Source organism: Heptranchias perlo, chromosome 1, assembly GCF_035084215.1.
Source record: "Heptranchias perlo isolate sHepPer1 chromosome 1, sHepPer1.hap1, whole genome shotgun sequence".
NCBI lineage: Eukaryota > Metazoa > Chordata > Chondrichthyes > Hexanchiformes > Hexanchidae > Heptranchias > Heptranchias perlo.
The window spans coordinates 23,094,907-23,116,132 of record NC_090325.1 but is presented as its reverse complement, the minus strand read 5'-3'; the positions used below and the strand labels follow the sequence as shown (position 1 = coordinate 23,116,132).

Below are 21,226 nucleotides of genomic sequence, written 5' to 3'. Positions count from 1 at the left end.
TCATTGAAGTGTCATGAACAGGGGCAGAAAATAATCAAGAAGGCAAATGGAATGCTGGCCTTTATATCTAGAGGACTGGAGTACAAGGGGGCAGAAGTTATGCTGCAGCTAAACAAAACCCTGGTTAAACCGCACCTGGAATACTGTGAGCAGTTCTGGGCACCGCACCTTCGGAAGGACATATTGGCCTTGGAGGGAGTGCAGCGTAGGTTTACTAGAATGATACCCGGACTTCAAGGGTTAAGTTACGAGGAGAGATTACACAAATTGGGGTTGTATTCTCTAGAGATTTGAAGGTTAAGGGGTGATCTGATCGAAGTTTATAAGATATTAAGGGGAACAGATAGGGTGGATAGAGAGTAGCTATTTCTGCTGGTTGGGGATTCTAGGAGTAGAGGGCACAGACTAAAAATTAGAGCCAGACCTTTCAGGAGTGAGATTAGAAAACATTTCTACACACAAAGGGTGGTAGAAGTTTGGAACTCTCTTCCGCAAACGGCAATTGATACTAGCTCAATTGCTAAATTTAAATCTGAGATTTTTGGCAACCAAAGGTATTAAGGGATATGGGCCAAAGGCAGGTATATGGAGCTAGATCACAGATCAGCCATGATCTTATCAAATGGCGGAGCAGGCACGAGGGGCTGAATGGCCTACTCCTGTTCCTATGTACCTATGTTCCTATGATCGTCCGCTGTAACTTTGGTGGAAGATCCACGGAAACCCTGGGGAAATGGCATAAGCGACATTACGGTGGAGGATCAGGAGGACCCCCACAGAAATTCTACTCCAAAATCTCACCATATAGAAAATCAAAGGATGTCCACTACGCTCTAGTACAACACTTTGGCACAGCATGACCCCCATCACAGTGGGTTGGCCGCTTTATTTTAAAAAGCTATTAATAACAACTGTTTTCTCCATCAGTGCCATTTTGTTGCCCTTCAGTGCTTTACTCTGTCACGGAGCAAAATAAAAATGTAATTAAGCTGTCTGGCAAATCAGCTATGATGGCAGTCAGTTCAGTCACAAGGGATTTGCAACAGGCACATGGCATGTTACAGCACATCATTGTGCAATGGATGCAGTGATCCTAGTCACACTGGTTGGGATTTTAAGTTAGATTTGAATGCTTGGCACAGGTGTGGTATCGATGGGAACAGTACTAATTCCAGCCAGGTCATGGTATCTGTGCTGGGTGAAAACCTGTCTGCTTTGTAAAGAAATGGACTTGTTTATTCGATAGTTTCCCCTGTGACTGCACTCAACAAACATCTTTACAATCTTGTACAAATGTTTCTTCAGACTAATTTTAGGTTTGGTGATCTAAAGTCAGTACACAGAACTGTTTAACTCTCAGCAACTGTCAGCAATGTACAGTGATATCTGGAACATCTATGATATCTTTTAACCTTGTCTAACCTGGCCTTGAGCCAGCGAGTTGAGAATAGATACTAAATAGGATCGAGTTCAATGTCGGTGCCTTATTTAATACAGGTAACATCTCATAGAAGTACCAAAATTAACCAGTTCACTACAATGAGGAACACAGGGACCTAAATTCAACATCGTTGGGCCCATTTTCCAAGCATGAGATGAGCGCAACCATAACCAACGTGGCAAGGCAGAGGCCTGTGTCCGATCTGCATGGGCGTTCAGGCCACTGCTAAATTGGTCAGAGCCTTTTTTTAGGTGACTCCGGTAGCCGCCAGACTCCACTTCTGACTCAGATGCCCAAGTACATTTAGACTAGTGACCAGGTTGTACATAACCTTGCCATTCTGATCGGCACAGAGCTGAGTTTCGAGTCCCATATCCTATCTATCAACAAGATCACTTGTTTACCTTCACAACATTGCCATGTCCTTTTGGACTGAAATCAAAAGCAAAAGGCTGGATGAGTATTTTCATTTTGTGCTTTCTGTTTTGCAATCTGCCCAAACAGACTATTGAAAAAGAGCACTTTTCTATACTACATATTTAAGATACTATTGCCTTATACTTATAGTATTACCTAGTTCCTAAACTTCTGTAAATGATTTAAATGCAAACAAATACTGTAACAATCTGGTCCGATATGCAATTATTTGTGTTTAAATTTAGAGGAGAGGCAGTGGGAATCCAGTGGGAAATCGTGCCTGACAAATCGATTAGAGTTTTTTGAGGGTGTTACTAGCAGGGTAGATAAAGGGGAACCAGTATATTTGGATATTCAAAAGGCCTTCGATAAGGTGCCACATAAGAAGTTGTTACACAAGATTAGGGCTCATGGGATTGGGGGTAACATATTAGCTTGGATTGAGGATTGTTTCATGGACAGAAAACAGATAGTAGGAAAAAACAAGTCATTTTCAGGTTGGCAGGCTGTAACTAGTGGGGTGCCACAAGGATCAGTGCTGGGGCCTCAGCTATTTACAATCTATATTAATGACTTAGATGAGGGGACCGACCGAGTGTAATGTATCCAAGTTTGTTGACGATACAAAGGTAGGTGGGAAAATAAGCTGTGGGGAGGACACAAAGAGGCTGTAAAGGGAATATAGACAGGTTAAGTGAGTGGGCGAGAAGATGGCAGATGGAGTATAATGTGGGAAATGTGAAATTATCCACTTTGATAGGAAGAATAGAAAAGCAGGATATTTTTTAAAAGGTGACAGACTAAAAAATGTTGGGTGTCCTTGTACAGAAAGTTAACATGCAGGCACAGCAAGCGATTAGGAAGGCAAATGGTATGATAGCCTTTATTGCAAGGGGGTTGGAGTACAAGAATAAGGAGGTCTTGCTGCAATTATATTGGGCTCTGGTGAGACCACACCGGGAGTACTGTGTACAGTTTTGATCTCCTTACGTAAGGAAGGATATACTTGCCTTAGAGGGGGTACAACAAAGGTTCACTAGGTTGATTCCTGGAATGTGAGGGTTGTTCAATGATGAGCGTTTGAGTAGAATGGGCCTATATTCTCTGGAGTTTAGAAGAATGAGAGGTGATCTCATTGAAACGTATAAAATTCTTAGCGACTTGACCAGGGTAGGTGCTGGGAGGCTGTTTCTCCTGGCTGGAGAGTCTAGAACTAGAGGTCATAGTCTTAAGATAAGGGGTCGGCCATTTAGGGCCAAGATGAGAAAAAATTTCTTCACTCAGAGGGTTATAAAACTTTGGAATTCTCTACCTCAGAGGGCTATGGATGATCAGTCATTGAGTATATTCAGGACTGAGATCGATGGATATTTGGACACTAAGGGAATCAAGGGATATGGGGATAGGGTGGGAAAGTGGAGTTGGGATAGAAGATCAGCCATGATCTTATTGAATGGCGGAGCAGGCTCGAGGGGCCGTATGGCCTACTCCTGCTCCTATTTCTTATTGTAAACAATTTTACAACACCAAGTTATAGTCCAGCAATTTTATTTTAAATTCACAAGCTTTCGGAGACTTCCTCCTTCCTCAGGTAAATGTTTTAAAAAACATTTACCTGAGGAAGGAGGAAGTCTCCGAAAGCTTGTGAATTTAAAATAAAATTGCTGGACTATAACTTGGTGTTGTAAAATTGTTTACAATTGTCAACCCCAGTCCATCACCGGCATCTCCACATCATGACTATTTCTTATGTTCTTATTTAAATTACAGTGCAGGCAGAGTGTTCTTTCAAAATAATATTAGGGCTATGAAAGAAAGAACTCGTATTTAAATATGACCTCAGGACATCCCAAAGCACTTCACAGCCAATTATTACTTTTGATGTGCAGTCACTGTTGTAATGTAAGGTAATACAGCAGCCAATTTGCACACAACAAGGTCCCACAAACAGCAATATGATAATGACCAGATAAGAACATAAGAAATAGGAGCAGGAGTAGGCCATACGGCCCCGTGAGCCTGCTCTGCTAGTCAATAAGATCATGGTTGATCTTCGACCTCAACTCCACTTTCCTGCCCACTCCCCATATTCCTTGATTTTCCTAGAGTCCAAAAATCTATCCATCTCAGCCTTGAATATACTCAACGACTCAGCATCCACAGCCCTCTGGTGTAGTGAATTCCAAAGGACCACAGCCCTTTGAGTGAAGAAATTCCTCCTCCTCTCTGACCATGTGAGCAGGAAGTGTGTCCAGCTGCAGCGACTGGCTAACCGCATTTCGGAGCTGGAGCTGCAGGTGGACTCACTGTGGAGCATCCGCGACGCTGAGACTATCGTGGATAGCACGTTCAGTGAGGTGGTCACACCGCAGGTAAAGATTACGCAGGCAGAAAGGAAATGGGTGACTGCCAGGCAGAGTAAAAGGACTAGGCAGGTAGAGCAGGAGTCCCCTGGGGCCATCTCCCTCTCAAACAGATATTCTACTTTGGATGCTGTTGGGGGAGATGGCTTATCAGGGGAAAGCAGCAAGAGCCAAGTTCGTGGCACCACGGGTGGCTCTGCTGCACAGGAGGGGAGGAAGAAGAGTGGCAGGGCTATAGCGATAGGGGATTCAATTGTGAGGGGAACAGATAGGCGTTTCTGCGGCCGTAAACGTGACTCCAGGATGGTATGTTGCCTCCCTGGTGCTAGGGTCAAGGATGTCACGGAGCGGCTGCAGGGCATTCTGGAGGGGGAGGGTGAACAGCCAGTAGTCGTGGTCCATATTGGTACCAACGACATAGGTAAAAAAAGGGATGAGGTCCTGCAAGGTGAATTCAAGGAGTTAGGAGATAAATTAAAAAGCAGGACTTCAAAGGTAGTGATCTCAGGATTACGACCAGTGCCACGTGCTAGTGAGTATAGGAACAGAAGAATAGACTGGATGAATGCGTGGCTGCAGGGATGGTGTAGGAGGGAGGGATTTAGACTCCTGGGACATTGGGACCGGTTCTGGGGAAGGTGGGACCTGTACAAATGGGACGGGTTACACCCGAGCAGGACCGGGACTGATGTCCTTGCAGGGGTGTTTGCTTGTGCTGTTGGGGAAGGTTTAAACTAGAGTGGCAGGGGGTTGGGAACCTGAGCGGGGAGTCAGAAGGGAGTAAAGTTGAGAGCAGCAAGAGGGGAAGCACCAGGGGAAATTTACAATACAAATAGTACAAACAGTTGTTCAAGAACAAGTGAAAGGGAAAAGCGTAGAGCAGCAGAAAGAAAGTGTACTTTAGGCAACACAGATATAGTGAAAACTAGAAGGCACAAGGCGATTAACCCAGCATCAAAGCTGAAGGTCAGGCTAGGGTGTGTGGCCCAACTAAGAGTTCTATATACAAATGCACGGAGTATAAGGAATAAATTAAATGAACTACAGGTTTGAATTCAAATTGGAGGGTATGACATGATAGCTATTACTGAGACATGGCTGCAGGATGGTCAGGATTGGGAACTAAATATACCAGGTTATAAGGTCTACAGGAGAGATAGGGAAAATGGAAGAGGGGAAGGAGTAGCCTTAGTGATTAGAGATGAAATAACTTCAATGATAAAGGAGGATATAACGAGAGGTAAGCAGCCAACAGAGACCTTATGGGTTGAATGGAGAAATAGGAAAGGATCTAAGATTATAGTGGGAGTTGTGTATAGGACCCATGGCAGCAGCTCTGAAGTGCTGGATTGTATAAATGCAGAGATTAGACAAGCGTGTAACAAAAGGCATAGTGGTCTTAATGGGGGACTTTAACCTTCACATAGATTGGGAAAAGCAGACTAGCAACTGTCAGAATTTCTTGAGTGTGTCTGGGATAGTTTTCTACAGCAGTATGTCCAAGAGGCAACAAGGGGCAAGCCATACTAGATTTAGTAATGAGTAATGAACCAGATTTAGTTAACAGCGTAACTGTGCGTGAACATCTATCCAATAGCGATCATAACATGATCGAGTTCAATGTAGTGTTTGAAAGGGAAAAAAGTGAATCAGCTGCTAAGATTCTAGACATAGGTAAGGCCGACTTCAATGGGATGAGACAGAGACTGTCCACAGTAAACTGGGCAAATCTGTTAATGGGTAAAACGACTGATGATCAATGGGAAATGTTTAAAGAAACATTTAACGAGATACAGAATCGGTTTATACCCCTGAGGGGCAAGAACTCTACTTGCCAAAAAAAACAGCCATGGACAACTAAAGAGGTAAGGGACAGTATAAGACATAAGGAAAGGACATACAAAAAGGCAAAAAATGGCACAGATCCTGGAGAATGGGAAACATACAAAGATCAACAAAGGGTCACAAAACAGATAGCAAGAGCTACAAAAAGAGAGTATGAAAAGAAACTTGCAAGGGATATCAAGACCAATACGAAAAACTTTTATAGTTACAATAGGAAAAAGAGGTTGGTCAGGAGCAGTGTTGGCCCCTTAAAAACTGAAAGTGGGGATACTGTCATTGACAATGGGGAAATGGCAGACATGTTGAATAATTACTTTGCGTCAGTATTTACAGTAGAAAAAGAGGATAGCATGCTGGAAATCCCAAGAAAACTAATATTGAATCGGGGACAGAGACTCAATAAAATTAACATAAGTAAAGCAACAGTAATGAAGAAAATAATAGCACTAAAGAGTAACAAATCCCCAGGACCAGATGGTTTCCATCCCAGCGTTTTAAAGGAAGTAGGTGAGCACATTGCAGATGCCCTAACTATAATCTTTCAAAGTTCTCTAGATTCAGGAACTGTCCCTCTAGATTGGAAAATTGCACATGTCACTCCGCTTTTTAAGAAAGGAGAGAGAGGGAAACCAGGGAATTATAGACCAGTTAGCCTAACATCTGTTGTGGGGAAAATGCTGGAGTCTATAATTAAAGATAAGGTGACTGAACACCTCTCGAGAATTTTCAGTTAATCAGAGAGAGCCAGCATGGATTTGTGAAAGGTAGGTTGTGCCTGACAAACCTGATTGAATTTTTTGAAGAGGTGACAAAAGTAGTGGATAGGGGAATGTCAATGGATGTTATTTATAAGGACTTCCAGAAGACATTTGATAAGGTCCCACATAAGAGACTGTTAGCTAAGATAGAAGCCTATGAAATCGAGGGAAAAGTACGGACATGGTTAGGAAATTGGCTGAGTGAAAGGCGACAGGAGTAGGGATAATGGGTGAGTACTCACATTGGCAGGATGTGACTAGTGGAGTCCCGCAGGGATCTGTCGTGGGTCCTCAATTATTCACAATATTTATTAACGACTTAGATGAAGGCATAGAAAGTCTCATATCTAAGTTTGCCGATGACACAAAGATTGGTGGCATTGTAAGCAGTGTAGATGAAAACATAAAATTACAAAGCGATATTGACAGATTAGGTGAATGGGCAAAACTGTGGCAAATGGAATTCAATGTAGACAAATGTGAGGTCATCCACTTTGGATCAAAAAAGGATAGAACAGGATACTTTCTAAATGGTAAAAAGTTAAAAACAGTGGATGTCCAGAGGGACTTAGGGGTTCAGGTACATAGATCATTGAAGTGTCATGAACAGGTGCAGAAAATAATCAATAAGGCAAATGGAATGCTGGCCTTTATATCTCGAGGACTGGAGTACAAGGGGGCAGAAGTTATGCTGCAGCTATACAAAGCCCTGGTTAGACCGCACCTGGAGTACTGTGAGCAGTTCTGGGCACTGCACCTTTGGAAGGACATGTTGGCCTTGGAGGGAGTGCAGCGTAGGTTTACTAGAATGATACCCGGACTTCAAGGGTTAAGTTACGAGGAGAGATTACACAAATTGGGGTTGTATTCTCTAGAGTTTTGAAGGTTAAGGGATGATCTGATCAAAGTTTATAAGATATTAAGGGGAACAGAGAGGGTGGATAGAGAGAAATTATTTCTGCTGGTTGGGGATTCTAGGAGTAGCGGGCACAGTCTAAAAATTAGAGCCAGGAGTGAGATTAAAAAACATTTCTACACACAAAGGGTGGTTGCAGTTTGGAACACTCTTCCGCAAATTTAAATTGCTAAATTTAAATGTGAGCTCGATAGACCCTTTGGCAACCAAAGGTATTAAGGGATATGGGCCAAAGGCAGGGATATGGGCCAAAGGCAGGTATATGGAGCTAGATCACAGATCAGCCATGATCTTATCAAATGGCGGAGCAGGCACGAGGGGCTGAATGGCCTACTGCTGTTCCTATGTTAAATGGCCGACCCCTTATCCTGCGACTATGTCCCTAGTTCTAGACTCGCCAGCCAGGGGAAAAACTTATCAGCATCTATCCTGTCAAGGATGGGTGAAACTAGAACTAGGGGGCATAATCTTAGAATAAGGGGCTGCTCTTTCAAAACTGAGATGAGGAGAAACTTCTTCACTCAGAGGGTAGTAGGTCTGTGAAATTTGCTGCCCCAGGAAGCTGTGGAAGCTACATCATTAAATAAATTTAAAACAGAAATAGACAGTTTCCTAGAAGTAAAGGGAATTAGGGGTTACGGGGAGCGGGCAGAAAATTGGACATGAAGCTGAGTTTGGATCGGTCAAGGCCCTGTGGGTGGCGGAGCGGGCCCAGGGGCTGAGTGGCCGGGTCCTGCTCCTACTTCTTGTGTTCTTTAGATTTGAGGTTAGGATCAGATCAGCCATGATCTTATTGAATGGCGGAGCAGGCTCGAGGGGCCGATTGGTCTACTCCTGCTCCTATTTCTTATGTTCTTATGTAAGCCCTCTCATAATTTTATATGTTTCAATGAAATCACCTTTCATTCTTCTAAACTCCAGACAGCAAATGCCCATTCTACTTAATCTCACCTTATGGGACAACCCTTTCATCCCAGGATCTAGTGAACCTCCATTGCACCGCCTCCAATGCAAATACATCCTTCCTTAGATAAAAAGACCAAAAGTGTACACAGTACTCCAGGTGTGGTCTCACCAAAGCCCTGTATAATTGTAGCAAGACGTCCTTACTCTTGTACTCCAACCCCCTTACAATAAAGACCAACATGCCATTTGCCTTCCTAATTGCTTGCTGTACCTGCAATCTAACTTTGTGCTTCTTGAACGAGGACACCCTGATCTCTCTGAACACCAACATTTAATAGTTTCTCACCATTAAAAAATATTCTGCTTTTCTATTCTTCCTACCAAAGTGAATAACCTCACATTATGCTCCACCTGCCACCTTATTGCCCACTCACTTAACCTGTCTATATCACTTTGCAGACTCTTTGTGTCCTCCCACCTAGCTTTGTATCGTCAGCAAACTTGGATACATTACACTCGGTCCCTTCATCTAACTCATTAATATAGATTGTAAATAGCTGAGGCCCAAGCACCGATCCTTGTGGCATTCCACTAGTTACAGCCTGCCAACCTGAAAATGACCTGTTTATCCCTATTTTCTATTTTCTGTCCTTTAACCAATCCTCTATCCATGCAAATGTATTACCCCAACCCCATGAGCCCTTATCTTGCGTAACAACCTTTTATGCGGCATCTTATCGAACGTCTTTTGGAAATCCAAATATACTACATCCACTGGTTCCCCTTTATCTACCCTTCTAATTACATCCTCAAAGAACTCTAATGGATTTGTTAAACATGATTTCCCTTTCATAAAACCATATTGACTCTGCCTAATCATATTATAATTTTCTAAGTGCTGTTACTACATCCTAAATAATAGATTCCAGCATTTTCCTGATGACTGATGTCAGGCTAACTAACCTATAGTTCCCTGTTTTCTCTCCCTCCTTTCTTGAAGAGCGATAATCTGTTTCTTAGTGGTGTTGGTTGAGGGATAAATATTGGCCAGGATACCGGGGAGAACTCCTCTGCTCTTCTTTAAATAGTGCCATGGGAAACTTTTATGTCCACCTGAGAGATCAGATTGGGCCTCGGTTTAACGTCTCATCCAAAAGGCAGCACCTCTGACAGTGCATCACTGCCTCGGTACTGCACTGGAGTGTCAGCCTGAATTATGTGCTTAAATCTCTGGAGAGGGTATTGAATCTACAACCTCTGAGTCAGAGGCAAGAGTACTACCAACTGAGCTAAGGCTGACAAAGGTGGAGGGGTGCAAGGTATTTTTCAAACTTTGAAACCAGTCAGATGGACCGCAATGGTCTCTTCCAGACCTGCACATTCCAATATTCTAAATGTTTTTTTTGGATGTACTCCAAAGTGACTCTAAGCGCAGTCTACAGAAACTCTTGACATAGACAAAGATATTAGAACATTGCACCTGTACCCACACCGAAAGATGGTCAATCTGAGTCTGCTTTTGCACTGATGCTCGTTGCTTGCCAAGAATTAGAGTTTAATACAAGGCAGCCAGGTGGCATAAGAGTATCAGTAGACAATGGAGTAAAAGAGAATAGGACTGTTTATACCATTAAACAACTGAAGACTTTTTCTACTGGGGAAGCTGGGAGAGCTCCAGGCACTTTTCTATGCTGCGTATGTAAGCTTGCAACAGTGTGGTCTGACATGTGATGGTCTGAGTTCGAACTGATAGAAGGTGCAGTGGGAATTTTGCATGAATTGCAGTGCAGAATGTTTGTGCAAAATGATGTTAATCCTGGTCCATGCTCATTTTTATTCCTAGACCTTGGTGACATGGCTTGCTCACATGGGGGAGTCTAATTGAGGTGTTTAAGATGATTAAAGAATTTGATAGGTTAGATAGACAGAAACTATTTCCTCTGATGGGAGAGTCCAGAAAAAGGAGACATAACCTTAAAATTAGAGCTAGGCCATTCAGTGGTGATGTGAGGAAGCACTTTTTCACACAAAGGGTAGTGGAAATCTGGAACTCTCTCCCCACAAAAAGCTGTTGAGGCTGGGGGTCAATTGAAAATTTCAAAACTGAGCTTGATAGATTTTTGTGAGGTAAGGGTATGAAGGGCTACGGAACCAAGATGGTTCAATGGAGATAAGATTCAGATCAGCCATGATCTAATTGAATGGAGGAATAGGCTCGAGGACCTGAATGGCCTACTCCTGTTCCTATGAGTCTGATAGAAGTTTTCAGAGAGAAAAACAGTGTTTAACAGTCCCAGCTTAATAACTGTAGCAACCAAGTGTATTGGAAAATTGAAGTTATTTCAAAACCTTTCTCACCTGCTCTTTAGAAGAGAGTGTTGGGTGCACAAACTTCCTGTAGAGAACGCTGGAGCCTTTCGTGTAAGGGGAGAGCAGCCAAATAACGAAAGCGATCTTAAGTTCATAATAAAATGGAAACCTGGGTGGGGGGACAAGAGAAGCTTCTGTGAAATGCAGTCCACATACAATCAGAGCAGCTACCCTTACATCACAATACACAACAAGATAAACAGACGATGCTCAGGAGAAATCAGTTACCAGCCAACCCCGAGTGTACTTCAGCCGACCTGTCTGTCACACACACACACACACACACACACATACATTTTAACCCTGAATGGGTTTCAGATGGGCGAGGTGCGAGGAGTGTAAAATACACCCACTGGCAGAAATTTCAGGCCCGGGTATTTTAACTCCCGGGTCTCATCTACATGTTGTCAGTCAGCTGCCCGCCGAAACTCAATTTGAAAGTTATAGGTTGATTCAGGACAGTCAGCACAGATTTGTAAAAGGCACACATTGCTTGACAAACTCGCACAGAGTGCACGGAATTGAAGGTAGCCTTTTAACTTGGGTTGGAAATTGGTTGGGAGGTAGGAGTCAGTAGTGGGGATAAGGGATACATACTCTGATTGGCGGGATGTGACAAGTGGTGCTCCCCAGGAATGTGTTCTGGGGCTTCAACTTTTCACCATATTTATTAATGACTTGGATGAAGGAATATAGAGTTGTATATCTGAGTTTGCAAATGAAACGATGTTAGCAGGGACGGTAAATATTGCAGAGAGGAGCAGGAGGTTGCAAAGAGATATCGACAGATTAAGTTAGTGAGCTAAACTATGACAAATGGAGTTTAAGTGGGCAAGTGTGAGATCATCCTCAAGGGGACATAATCTTAAAATTAGAGTTAGGCCATTCAGGAGCGAAACCAGACATAAGAATTTAAGCAATAGGAGCAGGAGTAGGCCATACCGGCCCTCGAGCCTGCTCCGCTATTCAATAAGATCATGGCTGATCTTCAACCTCAACTCCACTTTCCCACCTGATCCCCATATCCCTTGATTCCCCTAGAGTCCAAAAATCTATCAAACTCAATCTTGAATATACTCAATGACTGAGCGTCCACAGCCCTCTGGGGTAGAGAATTCCAAATATTCACGACCCTTTGAGTGAAGAAATTTCTCCTCATCTCAGTCCTAAATGTCCGACCCCTTATCCTGAGACTATGTGCCCTAGTTCTATACTCTCTAGCCAATGGAAAATCCTCTCAGCATCTACCCTGTCAAGCCCTCTTAGAATCTTATAGTTTCAATGAGATCACCTCTCATTCTTCTAAACTCCAGAGATTATAGGCCCATTCTACTCAATCTCTCCTCATAGTCAACCCTCTCATCCTAGGAATCAATCAAGTGAACCTTCGTTGCACCGCCTCTAAGGCAAGTATATCCTTCCTTAGGTAAGGGAGCACTTTTTCACACAAAGAGTAGTAGAAATTAGGAACTCTCTTCCCCCAAAAGGCTGTGGATGCTGGGACAATTGGAGCTTTCAGGACTGAGAGAGTTCAATTTTTGTTCGGCAAGTGTATCAAGGGATATGGAACAAAGGAGGGAAAATAGAATTTAGGTGCAGATCAGCCATGATCTAATTCAATGGCAGAGCAGAGTCGAGGGGCTGAATGGCCTTCTCCTGTTCCTAATGTTCCTAGAATTATTAGAGATTTTTGAGGAAATAACAGAGTGTATTGATAAAAGAAATGCAGTGACTGCTACCTAAGATGCTGCATAGAAGGCTTCCTGATAAAATTAGAGTATATGTATTAAAAGGAAATAAAAACAGAAAATGCTGGAGGAGCTCAGCAAATCAGGCAGCATCTGTGGAGAAAGAAACAGAGTTAACATTTCAGGCCGAAGACCTTTCGTCAGAACTGGAAGATGTTAAAAGAGTTAAAGTTTTTGAGCAAGTACAGAGCCAGGGAAAGGGGGGAGAGGAGGAAAGAACAAAAGGGAAGGTTTGTGATAGGGTGGAGGGCAGGAGTGATTAAATGACAAAAGGGATGATGGTGCAAGGGAAGGAAGGTGGTAATGGTACAGATAAGAAACAAAAGATTGGTCAGGAGTAGCTGTAATTGGCAGCATCAGAACCATTACCAGCACTAGTTGACTGAAAAAATGGGAGCAGTGGTTATGACCTGAAGTTATTGAAATCAATGTTGAGTCCGGAAGGTTGTAAAGTACCTAAACGAAAGATGAGGTGCTGATCCTCGAGCTTACGTTGAGCTTCATTGGAACAGTGTAAGAGGCCGAGGACAGAGAGGTCAGAGTGGGAGTGGGAAGGGGAATTAAAACGGCAAGTGACTGGCAGGTCAAGGTCACGCTTGCGGACAGAGCGGAGATGTTCAGCAAAGCGATCACCCAGTCGGCGTTTGGTCTCCCCAATGTAGAGGAGACCGCATTGTGTGCAGCGGATACAGTATACTGAATTATGTGTATTAAAAGGAAGGTGGCAAGATGGATAGGAAGTTCGTTAAAGTATAGAAAACACAGAGCAGCACTTAAACTTGTATAGAATCTGGTCTCCATATTATAAAAAGGGTATGGAGGCATTGGAGAGGGTCCAAAAAAGATTCACAAGGATGATACTAGAACTGAGAGGATATAATTATCAGGAAATGCTGATCAGGCTGGGACTCTTTTCTCTAGAAAAGAGAAGGCTGAGGGGTGACCTGATAGAGATTTTAAGATAATGAAAGGGTTTTATAGAGTAGACGTAGAGAAAATGTTTCCGTTTGTGGTAGAGTCCAAAACTAGAGGTCATAAATATAAAATAGTTACTAATAAATCCAATAGGGAATTCAGGAGAAACTTCTTTACCCAAAGAGTGGTAAGAATGTGGAACTCGCTACTACAAGGAGTAGCTGAGGAAAAAAGCAGAGATACATTTAAGGGGAAGCTAGATAAACACATGAGAGAGAAAGGAATAGAAGGGTATCCTGATAGGGTGAAATGAAGTAGGGAGGGAGGACACTTTTGTGGAACATAAACACCAACATAAACCAGTTGGGTTGAATGGCCTGTTTTTGTGCTGTGGTTTCGATGTAAGAACGTAAGAACATAAGAAATAGGAACAGGAGTAGGGCATACAGCCCCCTGAGCCTGCTCCGCCATTCAATAAGATTTTGGCTGATCTTTGACCTGAACTCCACTTTCCTGCCCGATCCCCATATCCCTTGATTGCCCTAGAGTCCAAAAATCTATCGATCTCAGTCTTGAACATACTCAAAGACTCAGCATTCACAGCCCTCCGGGGTAGAGAATTCCAAAGACTCATAACCCTCTGTGTGAAGAAATTCCTCCTTATCTCAGTCTTAAGTGGCAGATCTCTTATCTTGGAACTATGCCCCCAAGTTCTAGACTCTCCAGCCAGGGGAAACAACCTCTCAGCATCTACCCTGTCAAGCCCCCTCAGAATCTTATGTTTCAATGAGATCACCTCTCATTATTCTAAACTCCAGAGAGTATAGGCCCATTCTACTCAATCTCTCCTCATAGGACAACCCTCTCATCCCAGGAATCAATTTCATGAACCTTTGTTGCACCGCCTTTAAGGCAAGTATATCCTTCCTTAGATAAGGAGACCAAAAACTGTGCACAGTACTCCAGGTGAGGTCTCACCAAAGCCCTGTACAATTGTAGCAAGACATCCTTACTTTTGTACTCCAACCCCCTTGCAATAAAGGCTAACATGCCATTTGCCTTCCTTATTGCTTGCTGTACCTGTATGCTAACTTTTTGTGTTTCTTGTACAAGGACATCCAAATATCTCTGAACACCAACATTTAATAGTTTCTCACCATTTAAAAAATATTCTTTTTCTATTCTTCCTACCAAAGTGAATAACCTCACTTTATACTCCACCTACTATCTTCTTGCCCACCCACCTGTCTATATCCCTTTGCAGACTCTCTGTGTCCTCCTCACAGCTTACTTTCCCATCTATCTTTGTACTGGATACATTACACTCGGTCCCTTCATCTAAGTCATTAATATAGATTGTAAATAGCTGAGGCCCAAGCACCGATCCTTGCAGCACTCCACTAGTTACAACCTACCAACCTGAAACTCGATGTAATGAATGTTTTTCAGACCGGAAGGATGTAAACAGTATGGTACCCTGGGATCAGCTGGGACGATAGATAGATATAGATATATATATATATATATATATGATCTGGACTTGGGTATAGGGGCACAACATCAACATTTGCAGGTGTCACAAAAGTAGGGGAATGTGAAGAGGACTGTAAGTAACTTCAGGAGGACATAGGTTACTAGATTGGACAGATAGATGTCAGATGAAATTTAATGTGGAGAAATGTTAGGTGACACATTTTAAGAGGAAAATAAGGAGAAGAAATATATACTAAATTGTAAAACTTTACAAGGAATAGAAGAGCAGAGAGATCTAGGGATGCATATACTCAAATCTTTAAATGTTGATGAGGCTGTAAAAAAAAGATGAGATTCTAGGTTTTATAAATAAGGATATCAAATACAAAGGTAAAGAGGTAATGCTAAATATATACAAATCAATGGTTAGACCACAGTTTTGGGTGCCCTACTTTTGGAAGGATGTCAAGGCCATGGAGAGGGTACAGAAGAGATTCACTGGGATGAGAAGCTTTAGTTATAATAACAGACTAAGGAAACTGGGACTCTTATCATTACAGAAGAGAAGGTTAAGAGGAGAACTGATGGAGGTACTCAAAATGGTGAAGATTTTGCTACGGTAAATAGGGAGAAACTATTTCTACTGGTCAGTGAATCAGCAACTAGAGGGCCAAAAGAATGAAGGGAGAGGTTAGGAGAATTTTTTTAATGCAGAGGGTTGTTGGGACATAGAATACTCAGCCATAAACAGTCGTGGAAGCAAAATCCATAATGGCTTTTAAAAGGAAAGTGGATAAATATTTGAAAAAGAAACATTTTAAAGTGTGTGAGGAAAGGGCAGTGGAATGGGACCGAGCGGATAGCGCTTTCAGGGAGTAAGTAAAGGTGTGATGGAGCTAAGGGCCTCCTTCTGTGCTATAAAATTCTATGATCATCTATTAATAATAGGTGTGCTTTGACCGAACAATTAGGTGAACCAGAGACAAAATGGGACAGGTTTACCTGTTCCTAACCCTGTGCATATTGGATCATCAGGCCATAGTTGCACAGAGGAAAATCAGGCAGGGAGCAGGAGTTTATTTCAAATTTGTTTCTCTGAGATCACCAGTGCTAGTGAATAGAACATTTTCCATTTAAGGTAAAGTAGATGCAGATGATAGCAAAGCTCCATCCACTCTGTCCCAAGCCCAGAAGAGCAACAGCATGGCAGTTTTCCATTTCCCGCTTCAACTACCCTTAGACCTGTCTAAATTACATTGCCAATAAGTGGCTGTTAGCAGATTTCTCCTGTCACTGTTGCAACTATGGGTTTTTAATCCACCAATAATAACTTCCGTTTGATTCTAGACCGAGTGGTTATAAAATAGCAAGTTTGATAGATGGACTTACAACACAGTTGCACTACAGCTGTCTTCAACATTACATTCAACAGTTATTATAGTTATAATACAGATTACATTAATGACAAGCAATCAATACAACCTGATCTGTCCGTTCTTCAGAACTGACCTCCACGGACTGCCTGTAGCAATGGACTTCCGACCATTCTCTTGAGAGCTCTAACTTTTGGGAGGGAGCATGCCCCATTTTTAAACTATTTGGTTGCGTTGTTCTGTACGTAAGCACCGCTGGTGTTATCTCCTGTTCCTACTTTGCTGACTCTCAGAAACTACCAAGGATTGTTTAATGTCTTCGTGTTTACGTAGCCTTTTACCATTATCAGGTTTTAGTATGCTGATACTAGGTTAGGACAGCCTGTCTCTTGAATCTTACGGTTTTTCCTTATTCTAGTGCCTCAGCACCCTTTCAATGACCTCTTGGGCTTCTGTAAGTTACTTTCCTCACAGAGATGCAGACTTTTCCCTCCTATTTTCTGTGCTTGTTTTAAACCATATTCTTACAGTGACAAATTAGAAGTTTTCTTCTGTAGGGCCACACTAAGAGCTAGATTGGCACTATCCAAATTTATTTCACATAGCCAGAGGCTCTCTATCCCGTCGTTCTGCGCTAGATTTGATCCAGGGTCCCAGAGGTGAAAGGCCTGTTCCAACCCACTGTGCCACCCAGTTCCCAGAGCGCAAGGTTATGGTCTGACTCTGTAATCTGCGGTTTGCTGACTCAACTTTTACGACTAAATATTCTACGCCAGAAGTTATTCCACTGACTAATTTGGCAAGCACAACAAGCGGGAAACTTAATGGGATTTTGAAAGATTCAGAATAGCTGTCATTAGACAGGCATTGACAGTCCCTTCCCTGGTTATAATGGGCATCAGTTAAACTAGTATGACTCAGTCTGTTGTGAGAGGCTTTCACTGTATTTTTAAATACATTAACAGACAGTATAGCACAATGAAAAAAAATAACATCCCTCAAGTGTCAATGTTCCAATCAACATCATGGAAACAGTCGAGGGAAGTGACTTTTACATTTAATTCATAGAATATTCTTGACACGCCTGCTTTAAAATGTAGCCATTTTGTTTCAGTGGAGTGAAATGTGTTCCAGTTTTATATAATTTGGATAAGGGTGAGCACTTTGTTCACCTCATTTTAGTATTTTTCTTGAAGCCAGAACATGGAAAGGTCACAATTTAAACAACTGAACGACCCTTACCAAATAAAAAAAAATGAAAATTACTTCAACAAATGTTTCTATTCAGCAAAGTGCAAAAGATACGTAGATGCCGACTTGGGTGGGGGAGAAACAAGTTTCTTGCTTTAGTCTCGGTCAGGGTGGACTTGTTGCTAAAAACCTTACTATCTCTCAGTATTTCAGCCCCTACTTTATAAATGGACTGAATCCCTTCATTGTGGGTTGGATGCATCTCTTTATATAACAAAAATAAAACATTCAGTGGATGGAAGAAGAAGGAGATTTAGTGCTGCATGTTCTCTTTTAATTAGTGCTCTATACGCTAGGCAGAGATTGCTACACTTCACCAATAGGACGTGAACTGATACAAGTCTACAATCTGTGCTGGGATACCATTAAATAATAAGAATAATACAACACTGTGCCTTACCAGGGAAGAAATAGATCTGTGAAGGTTTCTAGTGTAGTGAACAGTGCAAATATGATCCAGTACATCATCCATTTTACCTGGTTAAATAAGATAAATATAAAAGATGATTTGATCCAGCTACATCTTTCCAAAGACATGAATACAAAATAGCAATTATCCCGCAAACAGAGTTTAAATATAAATAAATCAGGTATTCAGTGGCTTAAATGTACTCAGCAAAAAATTACATTTTGTAAATCGGTTTGAGTGTTTTTATTAGATTTGTCACCAGTAATCTCAAACCCAATTGGACAATCACTTCATAGAAGCTGATTTTTGCTCTTCCATTCACCCTGTACCAATGGTCACAATTCTGGTCACTCTTTAACTGCAGTACAAACGGACAGCTGCAGTTCTATAGGGAACAAGGGGGAGCTCTGTGTATTAACTACTCAAATACATCCTTCCCAATAGACACTGACTTCAAGGGAAACTTCCAGTGATTGAAAATAGATGACAAATTACAGTTTAAAAAATTCACTGGGCACCAACCACAGTTGGACCGCAAATGATCCACATTGCCTGCGTTATGCTAGTTCTTTCACTCATTCTCTAAGCACGGGGTTGTTTCTTCTACACTGATTTGAATTATAAAGCAGCCATACAATAGGGCAGTGTTTTATACACAGGTGTGATTTATATACTGGATTTAAAGTCACATTTCTCTTTATGAAATTCAGAAATAAGTTTTAAAAAATTCTATTTCCCACTGTCCCCAACCTCTATTGCAGGAATTATCATTGCAGTAATAACGATAATTACTTACATATTCTTTGACATTCTTTGTTTTTACGGCCTTGTAAGAAGAATACGCTGGATAAAGTGTGCCAAAAATCAGCCTGGAAAAGAAAACTTCAGTTACAATAATGTACATCATACATCACAAATGTAACATTGGGTTAAAGGCAATTGGTTAAAGTTCAGTCATCATTTAGCAATTATTTTGAACCATTTTAAAAGAGGAATCTTGGTATCAGTATCTCTTTTTCTTCAATTTATTTTTTTAGTCAGCTGGGTGTCTGACAAGTGGGGAAACCCATCACTGTACTTAAGAATCCTCAAAGCAAACTACTGGGGACTGCCAGAAGTAGGGCCAGCAGTTCGATCGGACCACTTTAACTCCCAGGCTTCGTTTAATATACCAGGCCCGACTCCTGCCTGAACCCAGCGTCAATGGTGTCAAGCCTCCGGGCAGGAGCTGGGCAAGTGCGGCAGGGGGCCTGGGGGCCTGGGTTTCCTTGTGGGTCCCACTGGAGCAGTCCTGCTCCTTCTGGCCCACAAGGAAACCTCTTTTAAAAAGTGCCTGCAGTGAGGGCCTCACACGCTCCCCAAAAACCTGGGAGTTACAGTAACAACAACAACTTACATTTATATAGCGCCTTTAACGTAGTAAAACGTCCCAAGGCGCTTCACTGGAGCGTAATCAAACAAAATTTCAGACCAAGCCACATAAGGAGATATTAGGATAGGTGACCAAAAGCTTGTTCAAAGAGGTAGGTTTTAAGGAATGTCTTAAAGGAGGGGAGAGAGGTGGAGAGGTTTGGGGAGGGAATTCTAGAGCTTAGGGCCTAGGCAGCTGAAGGCACAGTCGCCAATGGTGGGGTGATTAAAATCAGGGATGGGCAAGAGGCAAGAATTGGAGGAGCGCAGAGATCTCGGAGGGTTGTAGGAATGGAGGAGGTTACAGAGATAGGGAGGGGCGAGGCCATGGAGGGATTTGAAAACAAGAACGAGAATTTTAAAATCGAGACGTTCCTGGACCGGGAGCCGATACTGGCCAGCATGCGTGCGGCATAAAGCTGGTGGGCAGGGCACTGTCTCTATTTTAACCTCCCGCATGCACCGTCCTCATCGGGCACGGGTATGTTAAAATCGGTCCTCAAGTGTGCGTTTAAGTACACTCAAGTTTAAAGGGTGAACTCATGCTGCTTGCCTGCTACTGGTCCAGCTAGGAACATCCTCTGTATTAGGGTATTAACTTGCAGGGTTATCTGGGAAGAATCCCAGCCTTAGTGACAGATCCCACCGACAAAACAAACTGACGTATTGTCGGAGCACTTTCCTTCCGCCCTCGCAAGCAATTTTTCTCTCCTTTTCTCCTAAAGTTGCTGACTCATGCTGAAGCCCAGCTGCTGACCAACTGTCATAACCTTGCACAAGTGGTCATTCCTCATGTATCAGCCTCAACAGTAAGTATGGACCAGCTATTCAACCAAGTGTGGGAACCCTGGTTGACTTTTCCCCTCCTTTGCCCGGTTTCAGCTGTGGCTCAGTGGGTAGCACTCTTACCTCTGATGGTAGAAGGTTGAGGGTTCAAGTCCAACCTCGGAGACTTTGAACACATAATCTAGACTGACACTCAAGTGTAGGACTGAGGGAGCGTTGCACTATTGGAGGTGCCGTCTTTCAGGATGAGACCGTTAAACCAAGGCTCCATCTGTCCTCTCAGGTAGATGTAACAGATCTCATGTTCCTCTTTTGAAGACGTGCAGGGGAGCTCCCCCCAGTGTCCTGGCCAACATTTATCCCTCAACCAACATCATTAAATCAGATTATCTAGTCATATCACAATTGCTGTTTGTGGGACCTCCCTGTGCACAAATTGGCTGGCGCATTTCCTACATTACAACAGTGACACTTCAAAAGTACATAAGAACCTAAGAAATAGGAGCAGGAGTAGGCATTACGGCCCCTTGAGCCTGCTCCACCATTCAATCAGATCATGGCTGATCTTCGACCTAAAGTCCACTTTCCCGCTTGATCCCCATATCCCTTGATTCCTCTAAAGTCCAAAAATCTATCCATCTCAGCCTTGAATATACTCAACGCCTCAGTATCCACATCCCTCTGGGGTAGAGAATTCCAAAGATTCAGAACCCTCTGAGTGAAGAAATTCCTCCTTATCTCAGTCTTAAATGGCCGACCCCGTATCCTGAGACAATGCCCCCTAGTTCTAGACTCTCCAGCCATGGGAAACAACCTATCAGCATCTACCCTATCAAGCCCCCTCA

At 42.6% G+C, this 21,226-nt stretch overlaps 1 protein-coding gene across 6 annotated transcripts in view; it reads right to left on the bottom strand.

Moving 5' to 3' along the window:
- The window catches only part of LOC137320587 (receptor expression-enhancing protein 1-like), a 94,874-nt gene that overhangs the window by 33,927 nt on the left and 39,721 nt on the right, over window positions 1-21,226 (bottom strand). For 4 of the 6 annotated variants that reach the window (XR_010962598.1, XM_067982274.1, XM_067982291.1 and 1 more), the window contains exons 1-3: window positions 18,982-19,092; window positions 18,177-18,253; window positions 11,005-11,125 (exon numbers count right to left, since the gene is read on the bottom strand). Coding sequence is in view for 5 of the 6 variants with exons in the window: in XM_067982274.1 (XP_067838375.1) it covers window positions 11,005-11,125; window positions 18,177-18,253; window positions 18,982-19,092 (309 nt within the window). In the remaining variant the exon portion in view is untranslated. Of the gene's footprint in view, window positions 1-11,004; window positions 11,126-18,176; window positions 18,254-18,981; window positions 19,093-21,226 lie in introns of those variants that run through there. The other 2 variants (XM_067982283.1, XM_067982302.1) reach the window with 1 other exon arrangement.